A 20,567-nucleotide genomic window follows, 5' to 3' on the forward strand; every position below is an offset into this window, starting at 1 on the left:
AGTGGATAATCCATTTGCCAGAAAGAACCTTTTTCACATAACTATTTTCTTAATAATTTGCAAAAAGTCATTAATGTAATGATTTGCTACGTCAATATACAGGTTTTTAAGTTAATAATACACCTGTTCATTCACCACTAGTGATGAACTGTAAAGTACAGTAAATCATCAGTCTTTCTCCACAGTCCTTATTATGAAATTATGCAAAATACCATGTAATATTATCATGTAATGTCATGCGTGTGTCTTTTGCTGTCTTTAGATTCCACTAATGAATTGTAATGAGTTGTAAATCACCAAATTGTATTAATGAGTTTTTTTGATTTGTTATTTTGAGTTCTTTTTATTACTCCCTGAATTCAGTTTTGTGCTTAATGTGCTCATGAGAATTCTAATTCTGTCTAATGAAACATTGTATTCAAGTATTACTGGTTAAGTATCCTTATCTATGTGACCGGAATGAGACTACTTCCACTTTAAAGAGGGTGGGTAGGATAATTACACAGGTGTTTAAAGTCTCGCAACTCGGAGAAACTATCGTTTGATCTCGTTCCCTCTGGTATGTGTTCGCTTTGGAAGAGCTGCTGTGACTAATCCGCTATACGATCCTGGTAAAAACTATCGTTTTGATTTCGCTTCCTCTGGTATGCGCGTCTTAAAGGTTGCTGTAGATATTCCGCCTCTTCAATTTGGTGGAGTTAGTTACTTTTGATAACGCGATTGCTGGGCATTCTTAAGTAGTGTCACTTATCAGGTAAAGATGTTCCACTATAGTTTTAAGAGTTGAAGTGTAATTGCGGGATATAGATTAAATTAATAGTTGATTGTGTTGCCACAGTTCTTAAATGCAGACACAAAGCCCTTTCCAGAACAGCAGGTGTAACAAATAAATCGATGGTTTAATAGCACCTGATATCATCAGTCAGGTAACAGTGCTGCTTTGACTCGTTTTAGGGTCATTTAAGTGTGGGGTTTTATTGTGTAGTATGGAGGGATAGTAATGTTAAAATGTAACTCTTTATTGTAGTTTTATTCATATTGGACAAAGGGGAAAAACTTCTTCTCTCCGAAAGAGGCAGCCAAGTTAACCTGGCTATTTTAAAAGGAGGTATGTAATTTGGATGTTGTTGACAGTCTTTGTATATGTGGAGCTTATATTTTACTATAGCTGTTCCGAATAAATTGCACTGGTGTCAAAAGTATTCACATTCATTACTCAAGTAGATGTATAGATACTAGGGTTTAAAAAGACTTTTGTAGAAGTTTAAGTATCAACTTAAGTTTTTTACTCTAGTAAAAGTGTAAAAGTACTGGTTTCAAAACTACTTAAAGTATAAAAGTAAAAGTAATGCAAGGAAAAAAAAATGCCATTAAGCACAAAAGCTTAGGTTGCGCCACAGGGGCCTATTGTGCACTACCCCACCTCCTCAAAAAAAAAAAAAACATTTTTCTAAAGGCCATAGGCCATAATGACTGTAATGTTATATTAAAATGTTCATGTTGAAAAATTTGGGATGCACTAGGCTACTTATTTCAGCCGCATATATGCCCATTGAAAATGACCGCACTTTAGTACAATGCAAATAGCCTACATTAAAGAACTAGAGATATGATAGTTGCCTATAAGTATTGTAATGGTGCAAAAAGTCATATTTCAGAGGCATGTCATCAATAACCTTTAATGGAATGTTAATGTACATCCAAGCTTAGGTACAGGAATCTGCGAGGGCAATGGACAAGAAAATTGGTGTACCCAGGGCAGGCTTAGTAACAATTACTCTTGTATGGTTGTCTATATACAATAAACATTAGTACTGTCAAAATGAATGATTAATCCAAGTGATTAATCAAAAAATAAAAATGAAAAATAACTCCTAATCATAATACCTTCTTGACTGATAGCTTCCTGTATTCGCTACATACGTCTGCTATGTCCAGTACAGGAGCTTAATTTTCGGAGGAAGAAGAAAAGGCACCCATTTGATAAATGAGCCAGTAGTGAGAAATAATAACTTTTAAGAAATATATTTTTTGATAAACGAACCCAACTGGCTATGTCCTTGCTGGAGTGTGAAGTGACGTTTTTAAAATGTAAGGAGTAGAAAGTACAGATAATTGCGTGAAAATGTAAGGAGTAGAAGTAAAAAGTCGGCTGAAAAATAATTACTCCAGTAAAGTATAGATACCCAAAATTTCTACTTAAGTAAGGTAACGAAGTATATACTTCCTTACTTGACACCTCTGAAAAATTGTATACTCGTTTGTAATCTGGCTTCGAATTCATTCATTTGAATTGCTTGAGCGGGTGGTCTTATTTTCTCCCACTAAGTTGTTAAAGTGGGAGGTGGCGTAGTCCTTTTCAGTTTAATTGTTCGAAATAGTAATTTATACCTTATGGTCAACAAATAACTGGTCACATCTATTTAACCTTCACTGTAAAAAATTTCAAGCGGTTTCAACTAATTATTTAGTTCCACTGAAATTTTAAGTTGTCAATTTCTGACTTCAAAGTGTTATCTGAATTATTTTTTAGTTGGCTCAGCCTTTACTGAACAGATTTATAGTCCACTCAGCTAAAATGTTTTAATTGGTCAAACATTTAGAGAACTGCAGCAAGTTATCTCGATTAAAATTTAACCATTTACTCCATGTGTTTTGTTACCTCAACTAAGAAATTCCTTTGGAACTAGTTGTTAAATTTCATATATTTTTATATTGTAACTAAATGATTATTAAAAATGATTAACTGGTGTTTCAGTCACTAAAAACACACATTACAACACATAATAGCCTTTATTTATTACAATCTCCATTCATAACATTTTTGATAGAGACTAAACATATACGAATGAAGAAAAAAAGTCACTTACATCTAGGATGGCCTGAGGGTCAGTAAATTTTTGGGTGAACTATCCCTTTTAAAGCTCCACTTGACAAACATTACATCTGTAATACAACTGTAAAATTCAGATTCAACTTTGTTTAATATACACAAAAAAAACCTAAACTAGCTAAACAAAATTTATGCAAACAAACATTTACAAATATTACAACTGTTCACAAGAAGTAAAAAAAATGAACCAGGTGTTACAGTATATAAAATCAAGTCACCTTTATTTATATAGCACTTTATACAATACTGATTGTGTCAAAGCAGCTTTACAAAGTCATACAGGAAAATAGTTTGTCAATAATGCAAGAGGACAATAACAAGTCTTTTTTTTTTTTTTTTTTTCTTTCAGTTAAGTCAGTTTATTGGTGATTCAGTGATGTCATCATCCAGTTCAGCTCTTTTCCAATAGTGTCTGTGCAATCAGTTAAGTGTCCCCAAATAAGCAAGCCAAAGCCGACAGCGGGAAGAACCCAAAACTCGATCGGTAATAGAAATTGAGTAGAAAACCTTGGGAGAAACCATGAACTGTTAGTGGGGGCAGTTCTCCTCTGGCCAGACGAAACCAGCATGGTGTGGTTTAATTCTACGCCTCAACACAAGTCAGATTGAGCAGAGGACTTGTCTGGTTCTGGTGGTTTTGTCCCGATGGCCAACGAGGTCTTTGGAGGGGATCTGTGTCTGGAGCTCATCTAGCTTACATGGTCTCCTCTGACATTCAGGGCTGTAGAGGTCATCTCTAGGTGCTAAATCCCCCATCTGGGCTGGATACAGACTGGATCTGGTGGCTACGGTGACCTCAGAATAAGAAAGAAACAGACTAATATTAGCGCAGATGCCACTGAGAACAATAAAGCACAGTATAATTGTAGTAAAAATTCTAAACATTTACATGTATTAACTGAATGAAAACAATAAACTCCTAGTCTGGAAATTACACACTGTATGTAGTTGCAGTGGAGCGGTCTGGTCTCGTGCCAGTGTTTGGTGCCTTGGAAGAACTAAGTTGCATCTGAAATCTTGCAGTAATGACAAAACACCAATGAAACCTTTGGCCACACCTTGATTGGGAAAGAAAAGTACATTTTAAGTTAAAAAAATTAAATGATGCCTTTTAAATAATTTACAATGTATCAATATCAGTTAATTAAATCTGTGATGAAAAGTTGCAACTATTTTTGGCACAAATCCATTCCACAATCCATTGCACATCAGGGAGCATCGATACTGACTGGATTTGTAATAGAACATGTATTTTTCATATTATAGGGCTACCTTAAAGCTGCAGTCCATAACTTTTTTTGGTTAAAAATGATCTGAAATCAAAATTTGAGCAAGTAACTATCGCCTTACTTTAGCCTGATTCACAACGGGTAGCTTATAGTAATGTTTTCTAATTTGAGTGGTAGGTTTTCGCGGGAAATTTGAGCATGCTGCCACGTCATTACATCACGTCTGTAAAGAAGTTGTCCCGGTGTTATGGTTTAACTGGTGACCGTGTTATCTAGGCCGGTGGTTCCCAACCACGTTCCTGGAGGCCCCCCAACACTGTACATTTTGCATCTCTCCTTTGTCTGACACAGCCAATTCAGGTCTTGGAGTCTCTGCTAATGATTTGAATCAGGTGTGTGACATGGAAAACATGCAGTGTTGGGGGGGCTCCAGGAACGTGGTTGGGAACCTCTGATCCACTGTTCAGCCCCGATTAAAACAGTGCCAAACTTTTTTTTAAACTGAAACGGTGGTGTGTTGAATACCTTTGTGTTGAGCAAGAGTTGCAGCTGAGAAGGCCATTCTTTGTGTTCTTTTTGAAGAATTTTCGGAGCCTGATGAAATCGGTATAAATACGTGTTTAATACTGTAAAATACAATCGATGTTACAGTCACTGCCCTTGCTGTCCAGAAAAAAAGAGAACATCAAGTAAATTAAACTTCTGGGATATTGATCTGGTCAGTTATGTAGCAGAAGGGGTTGTTAATTCATTTCAGCTGCTTTGGTGTTAATAAAATTAACAACAGGTGCACTAGATGGGCAACCATTAGAAAACCCTCAAAACAGGAATGGTTTTACAGGTGGAGGCCACTGACATTTTTTTTTCCCTGCTCATCTTTTCTGATTGTTTTTCACTAGTTTTGCATTTGGCTAGGTAGCACTGGTAGCATGAGGCGATACCTGGACCCTACAAAGGTTGCACAGGTAGTCCAACTCCTCCACGATGGCGCATCAATATGTGCCATTGCCAGAAGGTTTGCTGTGTGTCTCCCAGCACAGTCTCAAGAGCATGTAGGAGATTCCAGGAGACAGGCAGTTTCTCTAGGAGAGCTGGACAGGGCAGTAGAAGGTCCTTAACCCATCAGCAGGACCTGTATCTGCTCTTTTGTGTGCAAGGAGGAACAGGATGAGCACTGCCAGAGCCCTACAAAATGACCTCCAGCAGGCCACTAGTGTGAATGCCTCTGAGAAAAAAATCAGAAACAGACTTCATGAGGGTGGCCTGAGGGCCTGACGTCCTCTAGTGGGCTCTGTGCTCACTGCCTGGCACTGTGTAGCTTGATTGGCATTTGCCATTGAGCACCAGAATTGGCAGGTCCGCCTCTGGCGCTCTGTGCTTTTCACAGATGAGAGCAGGTTCACCCTGAGCACGTGTGACAGATGTAAAAGGGTCTGGAGAATGTGGTGGAGAATGTTATGCTGCTTGTAACATTGTTCAGCATGACCAGTTTGGTGGTGGGTCAGTGATGGTCTGGGAAGGCATATCCATGGAGGAACACAGAGACCTCTACAGGCTAGACAATGGCACACTTACTGCCATTAGGTATCGGGATGGAATCCTTGTACCCGTTGTCAGACTCTACGCTGGTGCATTGCGTCCTTGTTCCTCCTGGTGCATGACAATGCCTGGCCTCATGTGGCGAGAGTATGCAGTCAGTTCCAGGAGGATGAAGGAATTGATACCATTGAATGTCCCCCATGCTCGCCTGACCTAAATCCAATAGAACACCTCTGGGACATTGTTTCAGTCCATCTGACGTCGCCAGGTTGCACCTCAGACTGTCCAGGAGCTCAGTGATGCCCTGGTCCAGATCTGGGAGGGAATACCCCAGGACACCATCCTTCGTCTCATAAGGAGCATGCCCTGACGTTGTCAGGTATGCATACAAGCAGTGGCGGACTGGGACAGTAAATCAGGCCGGGAATTCGACTCCACCCCAGGCCACCTCTGTTGCTGCAGTCACCACCACCCAATTCATGTGTCCACCAGACTGCTAAACTTGCAGGCTAACTCTGTTAGTTGATGTAACAGGTAGACTACCATAAATAATATAAAAGGAAAAATAAATAAACCCTCAAAAACTCACTAGGAATACACCATCTATATCATATTTCCCTGAATCCCTCTCTCTCTCTCTTACTCTGCACATCTTGTTTCTCTGCAATATGAAATAAGCACTTTCAATAATCTATATTAATTGTGCAGACATCAATTGTATGTCCCATGATCACAGTCCTACTACTGATGATCTTATAAATAATAAAAGCACATATTGTTCTAAGAGTATAGCCAGCATGTTTAGTTTTGCTTATAGCTTAAACTTTACCTGAAGGTTCCTGCTCTGACTCAAAAGCTGAACTGTCCACCCCCTCTTGTTCAACAGCAGGAGAGCTGTTGCTTCCTTCTACACCTTCAAAATAAATAAATAAACATTGTAGACTGGGCTACATATTGTAGGCTAGAAATGGAAAATCAAAATTTCTGGTCAAATTTGGCACTAAAAAAATACTGTATCCCCATATGTAAAACAGTGTGCTAGTTTGTCATTAAGATGCTCTTTTAAAACTTCTATCATTATATATATTTGTAATATTTTTTTAGAATGGTTTTAATCGATTGTAAGTCACTTTGGATGAAAGCGTCAGTCTGCCAAATGATTACGTAAATATAAGGGGTGGAACAGCTTAACTTTTTCACGGTTCGGTTTGTTTCACGGTTTTAGAGTCACTGTTTCGGTACCGTTGTATGTGCTATGTTTATGGAAAAACTATACTTTCAAAAAATATATATTTTATCATATTATTAAGAATAACACGGTTGTTTGTTGTTTTTTGTTTTTGTTTTTTTCTCATCTCTGTTGTTGTAATGTCTGGGAAGCCAGAATGTTCATCCATCAACAGAAACGTATATTAACTGAACCCTGTTTGTTTTACATGTTATTTATAGTAAACCATATTACAGATGCTTTCTCAGATTTAAGCTGAACCCGAACATGGCTGGGATTTTGCATCAACTTGCTGCGTCTGTGGCCAGGGCTTTTCTCCTTTTTATACGTTCCCTCTCTGCTCCTCCTTTGCTTTTACGCTCCATTTTTTGCACGGTTTTCTAAGATGAAGCGTGCCTGACCGCGGATATAGCCAATTAGGCAGTGATTCGCTGATGTTGGGTCATGTGGTGGTGTCATTTTCACTCCGCGATTGCCTGATTCGTAGATTCATAAATCCGTAACTTAATTCGCAGTTGCATACCGTTACCAGCCTATTGCACGTCAGCCTGATCGACTGCACAGCGGCAGCCGGCAGGCCAGAATGACCATCAGGCCACCGGGAAATGTCCCAGTGCTCCCGATGGCCAGTCCGCCCCTGCATACAAGCACGTGGGGGCCATACAAACTACTGAGTAACATTTTGAGTTGCTGCAATGAAATTTCAGCTTAATGGACTAGCCTGCTGCATCCTTTTCTCACTTTAATTTTGAGTGTCTTTGAATTCAGCCCTCTGTAGGTTGATAAATTTCATTTCCATTAAACAATGTGGCATCTTTTCATTCCTAACAAATTACCCAGTCCATATCAGTATAGATATCCTCCATGATATTTTTCCCCATTGAGATCTGATGTGTTTTCAAAGTGTTCCTTTAATTTTTTGAGCAGTGTATAAACATGTATAGTATTTGTATGTTACATTAATCAGTGTCTAGCACACCTTCCTAAGGAAAGGATATGGACCAGAAGACATTGAAATCAGTAAATGATTTTTAGACAGACTTCAATGAGTTCCAGATCTATACTTGCGGTCTTATTATTTCAGTTATTTGCCTTTAATGTAAATAAATATATATTATGCTCTAGTTTTTAGAAACCTTGCACTTTTCTACTCCATTTTAAACTGTGTTCCTGTATTCAAATTAAGCGCTGTCCACTGCTGCGCACGTGCCACAATATCGATATTGGGCCAGATGTATCGATACTCTTGTGGTATCGATGTATCGAACAAAGCACTAATGAGTGTAGTGTGTATTAGCGTGTAGATTTCAATTTCTGTACAGTCTAATCTCTAATTGTCATACATTTTTATTTTTTTTTTTTTTTTTTATTAAGCTTAAAGTGGTGTAAAGTGGTTGTTAGAATTATTTGATTTCCCCACTTTTTATAAGTGTAGTCATTACAGTCAGTCATAATCAGACAAACAATCAAAAAAATCAACTGATCATTTTGATTGCAAACATTTTTTATTAGCATTTTAAAGCTATTTGAAGAATTATTTTTATTTATTTTTATTGTAAGTTTTTTGTTGATGCAGAGAATATAATTTTATTCAGAAAGTTTTATGGGACAGTACCCAGATAAAACTACTCCATCTCCTCAGAGCCTGGTTTCAAGACGGCATTTCGTTTGAAGGCACATATGTAGTTTTTCTTGACATGACAAGCGTGGTCATTCCATTTGCCAGGCTCTGAAAATGAGGGACAGTGAAATGAAGAGATTATTCTACCTCCTACAGTGTGTCTTACCAAATATTCCTCACAGCATCAGTGGAATAAATCATTTAGCAAAACATTCACTTAAAATTGAATGTGATTATCGTTTAACCCATTAGTGTCTCTCTGTTCTTACCGTGCCAGTTCATCTCCACACATTCCTCTGTGCTGGTGTATATTTGGCTGGGTTCACCATGTTTCCATTTTTGAAAATCCCAGTTGGATCCATCAAGCCAAAGAAATTTACCAGACTGAGAGAATGAGAAGGAGATTTTAAAGAAGGAAAAAAAGAAAGAAAGACAAAAAAAGTCATTAGTGAGAAACTATAGTGCATGCATGTCATAGAAAACCAGATAACAACTAAAATCAGTCATTTCTCTTTGCTCTCCCTGTTTATAAACACCAGCATATATCTGTCTTTTTTTTTTTTTTTTTTTTTTACCTTAAAAAGTTCAAAAGCTCCGAGCCAGATGCGCAGGTTATTTGGGTTGAATTTTTTCACAATGCAGAGCAGGTAATCATTATGCTTTTCTTCATGCACCGACACCAGGTGTGCACCAGGGACTTTGGTCCTACAGTTGAACTGGATATGAAGAAGGAAGAACATTTAATGACTACACATTACAGTGATTTTTTTTTTTTTCACATTGCATGGACAAAAAAAACATACCTCGGCGTCAGTGAAGTTGAGAGGTCTGTCGAAGTATTTGACACAGACACTGCCCACTTTGTACCAGTCGGTGAAGCCGTACACATTACACGGTTTAGGCATAGAACACCGAGCAGTGACATTTGTACGGCCTGCAACAAACTCTAAATGACAGAATCACATGTTTGAACTCTACGAATTTTATAAATACGATAAGTGTGTAGTATTTCTTGCCTGTTTAAAAGATGAACTTTTAATTTATCACTCTATTAATCTACTAATGCATACTCAAAGCGAGTCATCTCAACAAATACTTTATAAACCATATCCACATTTTTGTTTAACATCACCTGGTTTTACCTGGCTCATTAAGAAATGTGTGTGAAGTAATAGATAAAATTATGAAAAGTCAACATAAATATATTTTAGTATGAATTAAAAATGACCTCTCCACTCCCAAAAAGGAGAATCATCAACAGAACGCCAATAGATCCTGATTTGACCTGTTGAAGAAGTGGAATATGATTATTAAGCACAAATTTTATATATATATATATATATGATACAAAGACTTGCCATTGTAGTTCACCAGCTTGTCGTCTCTTTCCTCACAATAGTTTTGAATCTGTCTCACCTTATTTTTATACCTTTCCATTCGATTTCACAACTCCTCCTCTTCTCTGTCTTACTATCTTAAGGGTGAAGAACAGTTTTTTTATTCATCACACAGAAAACTGTTACACACATCTAGTGACTGAAGCATTTTAACATAAATTTTATATATTTAAGAAAAAATTATAGATTTTTTGTGTGAACTGTTAAAGTTTATGCAGATCAACCTATGCATTCAAGTTGCAATGAATAAGAAAAAAAAAGAAAAGAATGAGAAGAGAGACCGTTTCCTGGTGGATTGAAACATGATTACTTGTTTTATTATATGATCATGACCTTAAAGGATTTCATTCCCGCTGCTTCTCATTACAATCTGAGTCATTATGCACTTTTAACTTTAAGTAATGGTTTGTCAAAACCAAACAAAGAGAAATAGGTCTGCATCTTATTTCCTACGTTTGCATGACCCTTCTCTTATCTTTTCCCCACCCTATCAGTATTGTGATTGGAAAACAGGCTAAAATTGCAACAAATTTTATTCTTTGGGATAAATGCCAAATCTTGTTTTCAAAGGGGTCCTATTACACAAGAATCCAAAAACATAACACAAAACAAAGAACAACAATCAAAACAACACACCTACAATATTAACACATGAAGTATTAATAATTATATTTATATTATTTACATTTATATATTTAAAATGGATTTTATAGACGGTACATTGGTCAGAAAGAGGCAATCTGGTAAATGACAAGCATCTGAAAAGTCTACTGCAAGACAGTGAAACCAATAAGTCTTGTGGTTGAAGATACAGTTGTGATCTTAACTCCACCTGACACTGCTAGCGACAGTTATCAACCAGAATCGCTTTGTCACTTAATTTGAATTAAATTCATCTGCCAGTTACTTTGTACCACTTTAATTTCACAACCCCTCCTATTTCTCTCACATCTCCTTCTCAGTTCTTCTTCACACATAAAAAAACCCTTAAAGCTGGCCTCATGATGCCTCATGATAAAACAAAGCTACTTGTATTAGAACATAATTCATTATGTTGCAAGAAGCATTAGTTCTTCTTACTTTCCATTCATCATTATAGCTAGAACATAACTTTTAAAAATAGTTTTTTATTTTATTTTTGTATTATGCAATATCTAAGAGATTCTTGTCTTACATTCACTTTGCAAGAGTGTAGCCTTGTGGGAGCTGATGTCATGAGACAGTATCCAACTCTCCGTAACACCCTCCTGTTGGAGACCAAATCACTACCATTCTTCTCCTCCTTGATTCCAGCTTTGCTCCTCTCTCCTACTCAATAACCATCAAGAGACACTTTTTGCTGCCTCCCCCACCATATGGACTGCTACCTTCCTCTCCTTTCCTCCATACTGAGAGACACCAAAAATGTGCAGTGTTGGGGGTTCTCCAGGACCAGGATTGGGAACCACTGTACTACAGGATGATAAAACATAGGCTAATTAAAAAACTAGTTGGTCATTTAAAGCCAGCTAAAGTTAACATAAGTTGGCCCGTATGTTCGTTTCGCAATGACACAGTCAATGGTTGCTCTTTACCTTAAAAGGATATCAAGTCAAACGAAATCCACCAGAGACCTGCAGGTCCAACCATGATAGCCAGTTACTGGTTTAGCCCTCTAGCGGTTAAAAATAAAACTGCATGCATGCGTCTTGAGGAAGACCAAGATCAAGATGTTTTGGTTGAGGTTCGGCACTGTTCCGGTGAGTGGGTGGATGCATGCGGTTCGAGGCACTAATGTACCCTTGCATACAAAACATTTTATTTAGACAGACAAATAAATAATGGTTTACAAGCGGTGAAGGTAAGGTCGTTATTTTGAATGATCCATTGTCGATTTTTTTCTTTTTCATCGTGACAACAAACTTTCATATTTACGCTACTTACACGTACGTCACAGTAGTCACAGCGGTTTATTTATTTATTTTTTATTGATTTCCATCATATAAAGGTACTGAACAAAATAAACTACAACAAATAAATAGAAAATATACAGTATAATATAAATAAGTTATATTATATAGATACAGGTAAAAATAAAATAAAAAAAATAAACAGAAAAAAGAACAGGTATGAGATCATCATATAAATAACATAAAAGCTTCACAAAGGGACCTAGTGCGTTTTGCTTTACTGGTTTTCAACCCAAGTAGTAACTCAATATAATGTTTCATATCTATCTGAAATATCAAAAAGTTGGGTTTCCTTTAGCCCATTTCTGTTTATGAATTTGCTATTTCTCCATAAACAAAGATTAACAAAAGAGGCCACATTTGGTGGTAATCTTTGTCTATTAAAATAAAAAAATACATGTTTTTCAGAAAAGTAAACTTTCATGCCTAGGCATTTACAAAGGAAACATTCCAAATCTATCCAAAACATTTTGCTATAAGTGCAGTTAAAAAACAAGTGCACAACATTTTCTTTCTCAGTCCCACAGAAATCACATATAACATCTACATCAGTATTAAATCTTAGAAAAAGTTTTAACAGGGTACACCAGATGTAATATTTTAAAATGTACTTATCTCACCTTACTTATTATGCAATATTTTTTAGGCAACAACCATGCATATTTCCACTCAAATTTAGAATGTCAGTATGCCTTAGAAGTTATTGGGCTGTATTCTTTTCAAAGATTAGATTAGGAATTATTTTTTTATTTGTATTGGAAGTAATGCTTGAAACATACTTTGGCCTGTATGTTAGTTTCACAATGCCACAGTCAATGGTTGCTCTTTACCTTAAAAGGATACCAAGTCAAAAGAAATCCACCAGAGACCTGCAGGTCCAACCATGATAGACAGTTACTGGTTTAGCCCTCTAGCGGTTAAAAATAAAACTGCATGCATGCGTCTTGAGGAAGATCAAGATGTTTTGGTTGAGCTTCGGCACTGTTCCGGTGCGTGGGTGGATTCATGCGGTTCGAGGCACTAATGTACCTTTGCATACAAAACATTTTATTTAGACAGACAAATATATAATGGTTTACAAGCGGTGAAGGTAAGGTCGTTATTTTGAATGATCCATGGTCGATTTTTCTTTTTCATCGTGACAACAAACTTTTATATTTACGCTACTTACACGCACGTCACAGCGGTTTATTTATTTTTTTATTGATTTCCAACATATAATATAAAGGTACTGAACAAAATAAACTACAACAAAAAATAGAAAATATACAGTATAATATAAATAAGTTATATTATATAAATACAGGTAAAAAAGAAATAAAATAAAAAATGAAAGTAATGAAAGTACTGTACGGTACTGCTGCTGTGTAGGAGAGATAGGAGAATTTTGACTAATTTTAATAATGAAAAGGAAACAGGAAAACACACATAGCAAGGTTGACATGAACAGTTCCAGAAAAAGGAGAACAGAATGGGCTAGAACTCAAACAGGGCAGATAACAAGGGGCAGAAAGGTGATGAGGACAACTAAATGACAAGAATCCCCAGGAACAAATTGGAAACAATTAGGACAGGAACAGGAAGGACCAAATAGGGGCATGGAAACAGGGAAAACAAAACAAAAACAGTAACAATACCAACATTGGGGTGGGGGGGCGGAGGGTGTATGCTGGTGCAAGACAGGGACAGGGAAGAGACAAGGAGGCCTCCAGGGTGAATCAGGGAGCTTTGGGAGCCATGGGAATTAGGAATTCAGGAGTGGACTCTGGAGGAGCGGGCATTGAGCGCTCTTTGGAGGAGTGGGCTCTGGAGGATGCTCTAGAGGAGAGGGCATTTGAGGGCGCTCTGGAGGGGATTCAGGGACTGGAGCCCTCCTTGGGCTAAACACGGGAACGGTGCCCTCACTTGGATAAACTCAGGCACTGGAGCCCTCACTGGGCTAAACCCGGGGGCAGGAGCCCTCACTGGGCTAAACCCGGGGGCTGGAGCCCACTCTTGGCTGGATTCAGGGACTGGGAAGCGCTTATGAGGAGCTGGCACTGGAGGGTGCTATGGAGGAGCAGACACAGTAAGGCGCTTTCAAGGAGCTTGCACTGGGGCAAACTCAGGGGCGGGAGCCGACACTGGAGCAAGCCTAGGGACTAGCACCAACTGACTCTCCTCAGATTCCCCTTTAAGTTTGGGGTGAAAGGCGTGGTCAGTGGACTTGACACTGGAGCAAGCTTTGGGGCTGGAGCCGACACTGGAGCAAGCTTTGGGGCTGGAGCCGTCACTGGAGCAAGCTCTGGGGCTGGACCCGTCACTGGAGCAAGCCCTGGGGCTGGACCTGTCACTGGAGCAAGCCTAAGGAATAGCACCAACTGCCTTCTCCTCCTTAGATTCTCCTCTAAGTTTGGGGTGAAAGGCGTGGTCAGTGGACTTGACACTGACACTGGAGCCCTTACTGTTCTTTGTCTGGAATTCTGTCACTGTACTGCTGCTGTGTAGGAGCGAAGGAGTGAGGAGACCTAGAAGAATTTTACTAATTTTAATAATCAAAAGGAAACAGGAAAACACACTTGGCAGGGTGGAACAGAACGGGCTAGAACTCAAATAGGGCAGATAGCAAGGGGCAGACAGCTGAAGAGGATGACTAAATAACAAGGATCACCTGGAACAAATTGGAAACAATTAGGACAGGATAAGGAAGGACCAAATAAGGGCATGGAAACAAAACAAAAGCAGACTATAAACGTGACAGCTTGATCCAACTATTTTTTAAAATTGCATTTAATGTGCTGAAGTCAAGCACATTTAAGCTTCCATTACCAACCAAATTAGTTAAGGTACCTTTTTTTAATGTAATGAGATCTATTTCTCCAAATGAAATTGTAAAGATTTTTATCTACTACTTTAATGATGTTATTAGGGACTTCTAGAGAAATAGCAGGATGAGCAGACGAGATAGACATTCAGATTTTGATAAAAGAATTCTACCGTTCATTGACAGGTTTCTCATTAACCATAAATTAAATCTATTTTTAACTTTTTGAACCACAGGTTGAAAATTTAAGCTGTCCCCTTTCCTTTTCATCTTTACATATTTTGATTCCTAAATAGGTAACAACATTCTTTACAGGGATGCCATTAATATCGAGAAGTTCACTATTTTTCAGATGGAAAAACTCACATTTGTTCAAAATTTAATTTTAACCCTGAAACCACTGAAAAGTCATTTAAACAATCAATCACATGTTTAATTTCTAATGAATCTCTAACAAATATTGTTGTATCATCTGCTAATTGACTGCATTTTATTTCTCTTTCTAAAACCCTGATTCCGTGAAAATTATATTTGTTAATGTAAAGGGTAATTGTCTGGGTTACAAGTAAAAATTAAAAAGGAGATACTGGGCATCCCTGCCTTATGCCTCTTTCTAAGAGAAATCTGGGGGTAGTGCCATTTGCAAGTTTTACTGAGCTATTACACCCATTATATAAAGTATAAATGGCCCTTTTAAAGAAATCACCAAAGCCAAAAAAATCCAAAGACTCAAACATTAATTTGTGGTTAATGGTGTCAAATGCTTTATAAAAATCTGCAAAAGATATAAAACTTTCACTATTAACATAATCATTATAATCAATTAAATCTAGGACCAAACAAATATTATTACTTATATGTCTGCCCTTCATGAATCCTGATTGGCAATCATCTATAATTTGTTCTAAGCTTTTTTTAAATCTTTCTGCAAAAATAATGGCAAACACCTTAACATCATTATTGAGTAATGTAATAGGTCAGCCACAGTGGTTTATATGGCATGTCACCTACGGGCGAATGACGTAGTCTATAGAATTTCCCGTGAAATCCGTCCCTTCACTTCTAAAATCATATTTGGGAAACATAAATACATTTTAGAAGATGTATTCTTTTGCACTTTCACTATAACAATATTTATTGTTTTTTTTTTTAAATACTATTATTTTTTTATTATGCTATTTATATATGATTATTTAGGCTATTACAAAAAGTTGTTTTCCATTTTGTTCACTAGGGCCCGTTTCAAAAAGGAGGTTAAGTGAAAACTCTGAGTATGTTAACCCTGAAATGAGGGAAACTCTGGGTTTTCCGTTTCAGAATTGGAGGTTTTTAAAACCCGAGAAAGCAGGGAAAGTCAAGCCCATTTTCTCAAAGGGAGGCAACTTATCCTCAGTGTCAGTTACCGTGGTCACTTATTCTGTGAACCTAACCTGGTCGAGAGCAGGTAAACCTGGAGTTTCTTACGGTCTCCTTCCCCTTTTTAAAGTGTAAGCGATGTTTAAATATCTCATTAATTCATTCACGTAGCAAAAATGCTTTTTTTTACTGAGTATTTCTCTTATTTCAAGTACAAATATCTAACAAGTCTCAAACCATGATGCATTTTCTATATTAAAAAAATTATATAACCTAATGTTTATTCTTGTTTCCTGACAAGTTCCAAACAAGTGCATTTAAGTGCATTTTACTTAAAATAAGTAAAATTAAGCAAGTAAAAAAACACCTTATTGCAAACGTAAAGATGATTTTTTGTTTCCCCCAGCACAACAAAATGTGTGTTGAATTGCAGTAAATGATTAAAAAAAAAAAAAAAAAAAAAAAAAACTGCATTGCATTAACAGTACTTGCATTTTAATACATTGTATTTTTAAGGCTTGCATGTATAACATAATTGTATATTTAAGCTGTGAATATTTAAACTGACAAAAATATTAAACATTTTGAAAAAAAAAAACATTTTAAAACTCACATTAAAAATTAATTAATCAGTGTTAACCTTTCAGACTCATTAACATTTCTGTTTAAAAATACCACTTATTATATAATAATATCATTTTATTTTGCTTTACAAATTAGCTTATACAAATGTATTGGTTCAAATTTGGCAGAATTTTCAACATTGCAATTCATTTTTCTTCAGTGACTGCAGTTTAACATACTTTTTTTCTCAAACACATCAATCAATTCATTAGTTATTAGTGCTTAATTTACTTCAGTATTTATTTAATTGTGAAAATGTGATCTAAGTGGGACTGTCTTGTAATATTTGGGTGTGCTGTGTAGCTTATCAGACAAATTAAAGATTCGATCGTGAGCATGGTTGAAACATGAGGAGCCGAATTCCACAGAAAGGCAACAGGATGTTGTAAATCAACTCCTAGCACCACAGTCTTAAGCAAGATAACAAACCAACTCTTTCAGAAAACAGCTTTCAACATTAACACCATTAGAACAATTATTGACAATTTCAATTCAGAGAAAAGATTGTCAAATTTGGGGAGAGGGATCAAGATTGCTGGTCAAAGAGATGCACAGCCTGACCATCACAGTAAACAAGATCGTTGGATTGACTTCCCCCCCCACCTAGCAGAACCAGACTGAAATTCCTAAGAGGACCTTTTAACCTCTGGTTTCCACAGAAAATCCTTATGTCAAAGAAAAGCAGAGAAACTGTCTTGTACAGATGAACACAAAAAGACTTTTAAAGGAATATCAGTCCATTGCCTAACTCCCTATCATTTATGAAACCCACACATTTGACTATCATGTTTCTAATCACTTATTGTGTATGTCTTTTTAATAACTATTTAATAGCTTAAGTATTCATATTCATGTTTAGTATGTGTGTGTTCGAATCTTCTTGCTTGAAACGTTTCTGACCATCAGTTATTTGTAAAATGTATCATATTCTTATCATAGGAATCATGTCCAAAATTATACTCTGCAAGAGCGGGAAAATTCGGACCACGTGATTGATAAGATAACATATGATTTATGAATGGGTAGGACAAACATCGCAACACCCTGAGCAAAGACAATATCTAATTGGTCAAGACAACATTTGAGGTGTGGCCAAAAGGCCAGTGTAAATACTCAGGACACCATCAAATTTCGCTTTTAGCCTGCTTTTAGCTTTTGCTTGTAGTTTTAGCTTTTAGTCATGCTTTTAGTCATCACTTTTAGCATTCTTCGAGCGCTGTTCCAGCGTGCTTCGGCCTGCACGCCTGCTGCTACTTCGCCACGATGAGAAGAAACACCACCTAGTCTCGTCAAACTTTACTTCTGTTCTTTTACTTTAGTTTATTTTCTTTTCCGTTGAGAGTTTTGTGTTCTGAGTTAAGTTTTTTTTCTCTGAGTCCGAACTCGAGTGCCCGTCTAAAACTACAACCAGACCACAACTCCGCATCTTCAATCAAACGCCCAACCACGGGCTTCCCAAGACGTCACTTCAACGACTACTGAACTTCCAGCCAATCAGCAACCTCGGGAAACCCTCTTTTCAGCGACAACAAAGGGAACCCCTTTACACAGGCAACGCAAGTAACGTACCTCCAGACTCTGATCTGTACTGGTGTATCTAATATAATTTTAACCTAATTGAGGAACTCAATGTGAGGGTTAATTAGATGACTGATGGTTGTTCATGTCTATGCAATTTCACGTATTGCTGTAAACTTGGGATTCCACATTTCCATTCTCTTAAACTCATTCTTCCCTAATTCTCTATCCTCCTGCAACTTGTGTGAATGTGTGAGTGCGTGTGCTTATGTGTTAGATTAGTTTATATGTCTTAGATTTATCAAATAAAGCCTTATTCATATTGAAAAGAGAAGTATCTTGTGTTTTGTGCTTACAAGTTAATGTCTTAAACTGCCGATCTTGTTACTGTGCTAGTTTGGATATTAATATCCATTGCAGATTTGATGTTATACGGCTCGTTCAACGAATCGCTGGCGAAACAGTGATTCTGTTCAAATTCCCTTTAAAATCTTAAATGATTCCCTTTGAGCTAAATTGACCTGTTTCCCTTACAGCTGTCTATCATTAAGGGCCAGATTTACTACCAGCCTGCACCAGCGCAAACCCTCTTTTGGAATTAAAAATGACTGTCAGGATTTACTAAAGACAATTATTTTTGAGGCTGACATATATGCATTTGTAAAAGTTTCCATTTCAGATGCATGCAGCATTTATGGGAGCAGAGTGTTTAAGTGTCACTCTGGGGACTATTTTTTTGTAGACAGTAGTTTGCAGAGGCTCATAAAGAAGCATCTAGTAAATGACAAACATCTGAAAGGTTACTACTTTTCCACAGCAGACAATGAAACCCCTAATTCTTGTGGTTACAGATACCGTTGTGACCGCTCAGTATCAGTGCTGCCCAAGCTGCTGCAGCTCTCAAGTCGATTGCTCAGTAGACTTGGTTGCTTTACACATTTTTACTATCTACACAAATCTAGTGTAGATTGATGTGTACATTTTAGCACAGGGCCACAACATAAACACATGATGTGACACACGTTAAGTGTAAAAGTTTTCTGTTAACTCTATTTAATAAGATAATTTTACTTGATCATTTTTAAGCCAGCCATACTATATCACTTTCATTTTCACAACCCATCCTCTTTCTCTCACATTTTTTCCTCACATTTTATTGTCACTTCTTACTTTCAGAGTTACTTCTAACACATGAAGCACCCTTAAAAATGTTGCCTCATGATATCTAAGCTGTGCATTATGCTGCAAAAAGTTCATCTAATTTCTTTTTCACAATTACAGCTAGATGACAAAACTGCCAAAAATAGTATGTATGCTATATACTCTGTCTTGTTTACATCCTTTTTAGAGGCTTAATTGTATAATAATGTATTTAGGTACAGTATGGTAAAAAAGAGAGATAAATGTGCTAAAAAGACATTTAGAAATGTCTTTGTTGGTCATTTCAAGCAAACTTTGGCCTGTGTTTGTATTATGGGTGCTTCATAACACTGTGAACAGATGTCAGTGATGTGCTTTGACTCAAACAGAAACCAACAGTACTGTTGATTAAGTCAACAACACATTGAAATATATTTCCAGTTGACCTACGACCTAAAGACAGTACAGTTAACTGAACAGACTGCGTAGCTTTCATCTCATTTCATCTCAGTTCACTGCACACTACTCCCTAAACAGGGGATATCTGTTGAAGTTCATATGACTTGACAAAATGTGTTCATTTTGAATCTGAACAACTTGCAAAGTCTTCAAACATGAACAAAAGTTGAGTATATTGTATGTTTAGATAATACATTATGTGTGTTTACATACATATTAATTTATTAACGTAAAGTCATATATAAAATCTTTAACGGGATAATAAATTCCTGCAGTGATTTTTAACATGACATTTAATTTATTTAGTCTGTATAAGAAGTGTATTTGTTTAATGTTTAAGCTGTAAACATGATGGTTGCATTTTGACTGTTGCAAACAATCAAGGGTAAATTCAATAAAAATTCCAGAACCTCAGTTTCTTTTTCACTGTGCTTATTTTAGTGTAGCTTTTTGCAGTATTGGTGTGATGTGCAATGACTGGTGAGTAAATTTCCCCAGAGTGCCAAGTGCAGTGCCAAGTTGTGGAAAAACAGTCTCTGCATTGCCTTCCTTCTGATCCCAACATTAGGAAAGGGTGGATGAACTTTATTTTGAATGAAGTTCCAGGCTGTGTCAGTAAGAACTTGTTCCTTTGATTCGTTTACAAACAAGGCACAATTCGATGTGAGATTTTCGGAAAGATAGAAACTAAAAGACGATGCTGTGCAGAATATATATATATATGGATCCGACAGTAATGTTGCAACACAATAGTGTGAGTAACTTTTTTTTTATTACGTGATCACTATTGCTTCGTCTGTTAAACAGATCA

General features: G+C 36.9%; 1 protein-coding gene and 1 long non-coding RNA gene across 2 annotated transcripts in view; one reads left to right on the forward strand and one right to left on the reverse strand.

Moving 5' to 3' along the window:
* The first annotated feature begins 586 nt into the window (after positions 1-586).
* On the forward strand, positions 587-1,417 carry LOC122135863. The gene is made up of 3 exons (XR_006153709.1): positions 587-754; positions 839-926; positions 1,028-1,417. It is a non-coding gene; the product is annotated as an uncharacterized LOC122135863 (long non-coding RNA).
* A 7,051-nt stretch (positions 1,418-8,468) lies between these two features.
* The window catches only part of LOC109072560 (lectin-like), an 89,541-nt gene continuing 77,442 nt past the window's right edge, over positions 8,469-20,567 (reverse strand). Inside the window, exons 3-6 of the mRNA XM_042716615.1 lie at positions 9,314-9,456; positions 9,086-9,226; positions 8,780-8,894; positions 8,469-8,618 (exon numbers count right to left, since the gene is read on the reverse strand). Of these exons, the coding sequence (XP_042572549.1) occupies positions 8,515-8,618; positions 8,780-8,894; positions 9,086-9,226; positions 9,314-9,456 (503 nt within the window). The 3' untranslated portion in view covers positions 8,469-8,514. The remainder of the gene's footprint in view (positions 8,619-8,779; positions 8,895-9,085; positions 9,227-9,313; positions 9,457-20,567) is intronic.

Source organism: Cyprinus carpio, chromosome B1 (assembly GCF_018340385.1).
Source record: "Cyprinus carpio isolate SPL01 chromosome B1, ASM1834038v1, whole genome shotgun sequence".
Classification (NCBI taxonomy): domain Eukaryota; kingdom Metazoa; phylum Chordata; class Actinopteri; order Cypriniformes; family Cyprinidae; genus Cyprinus; species Cyprinus carpio.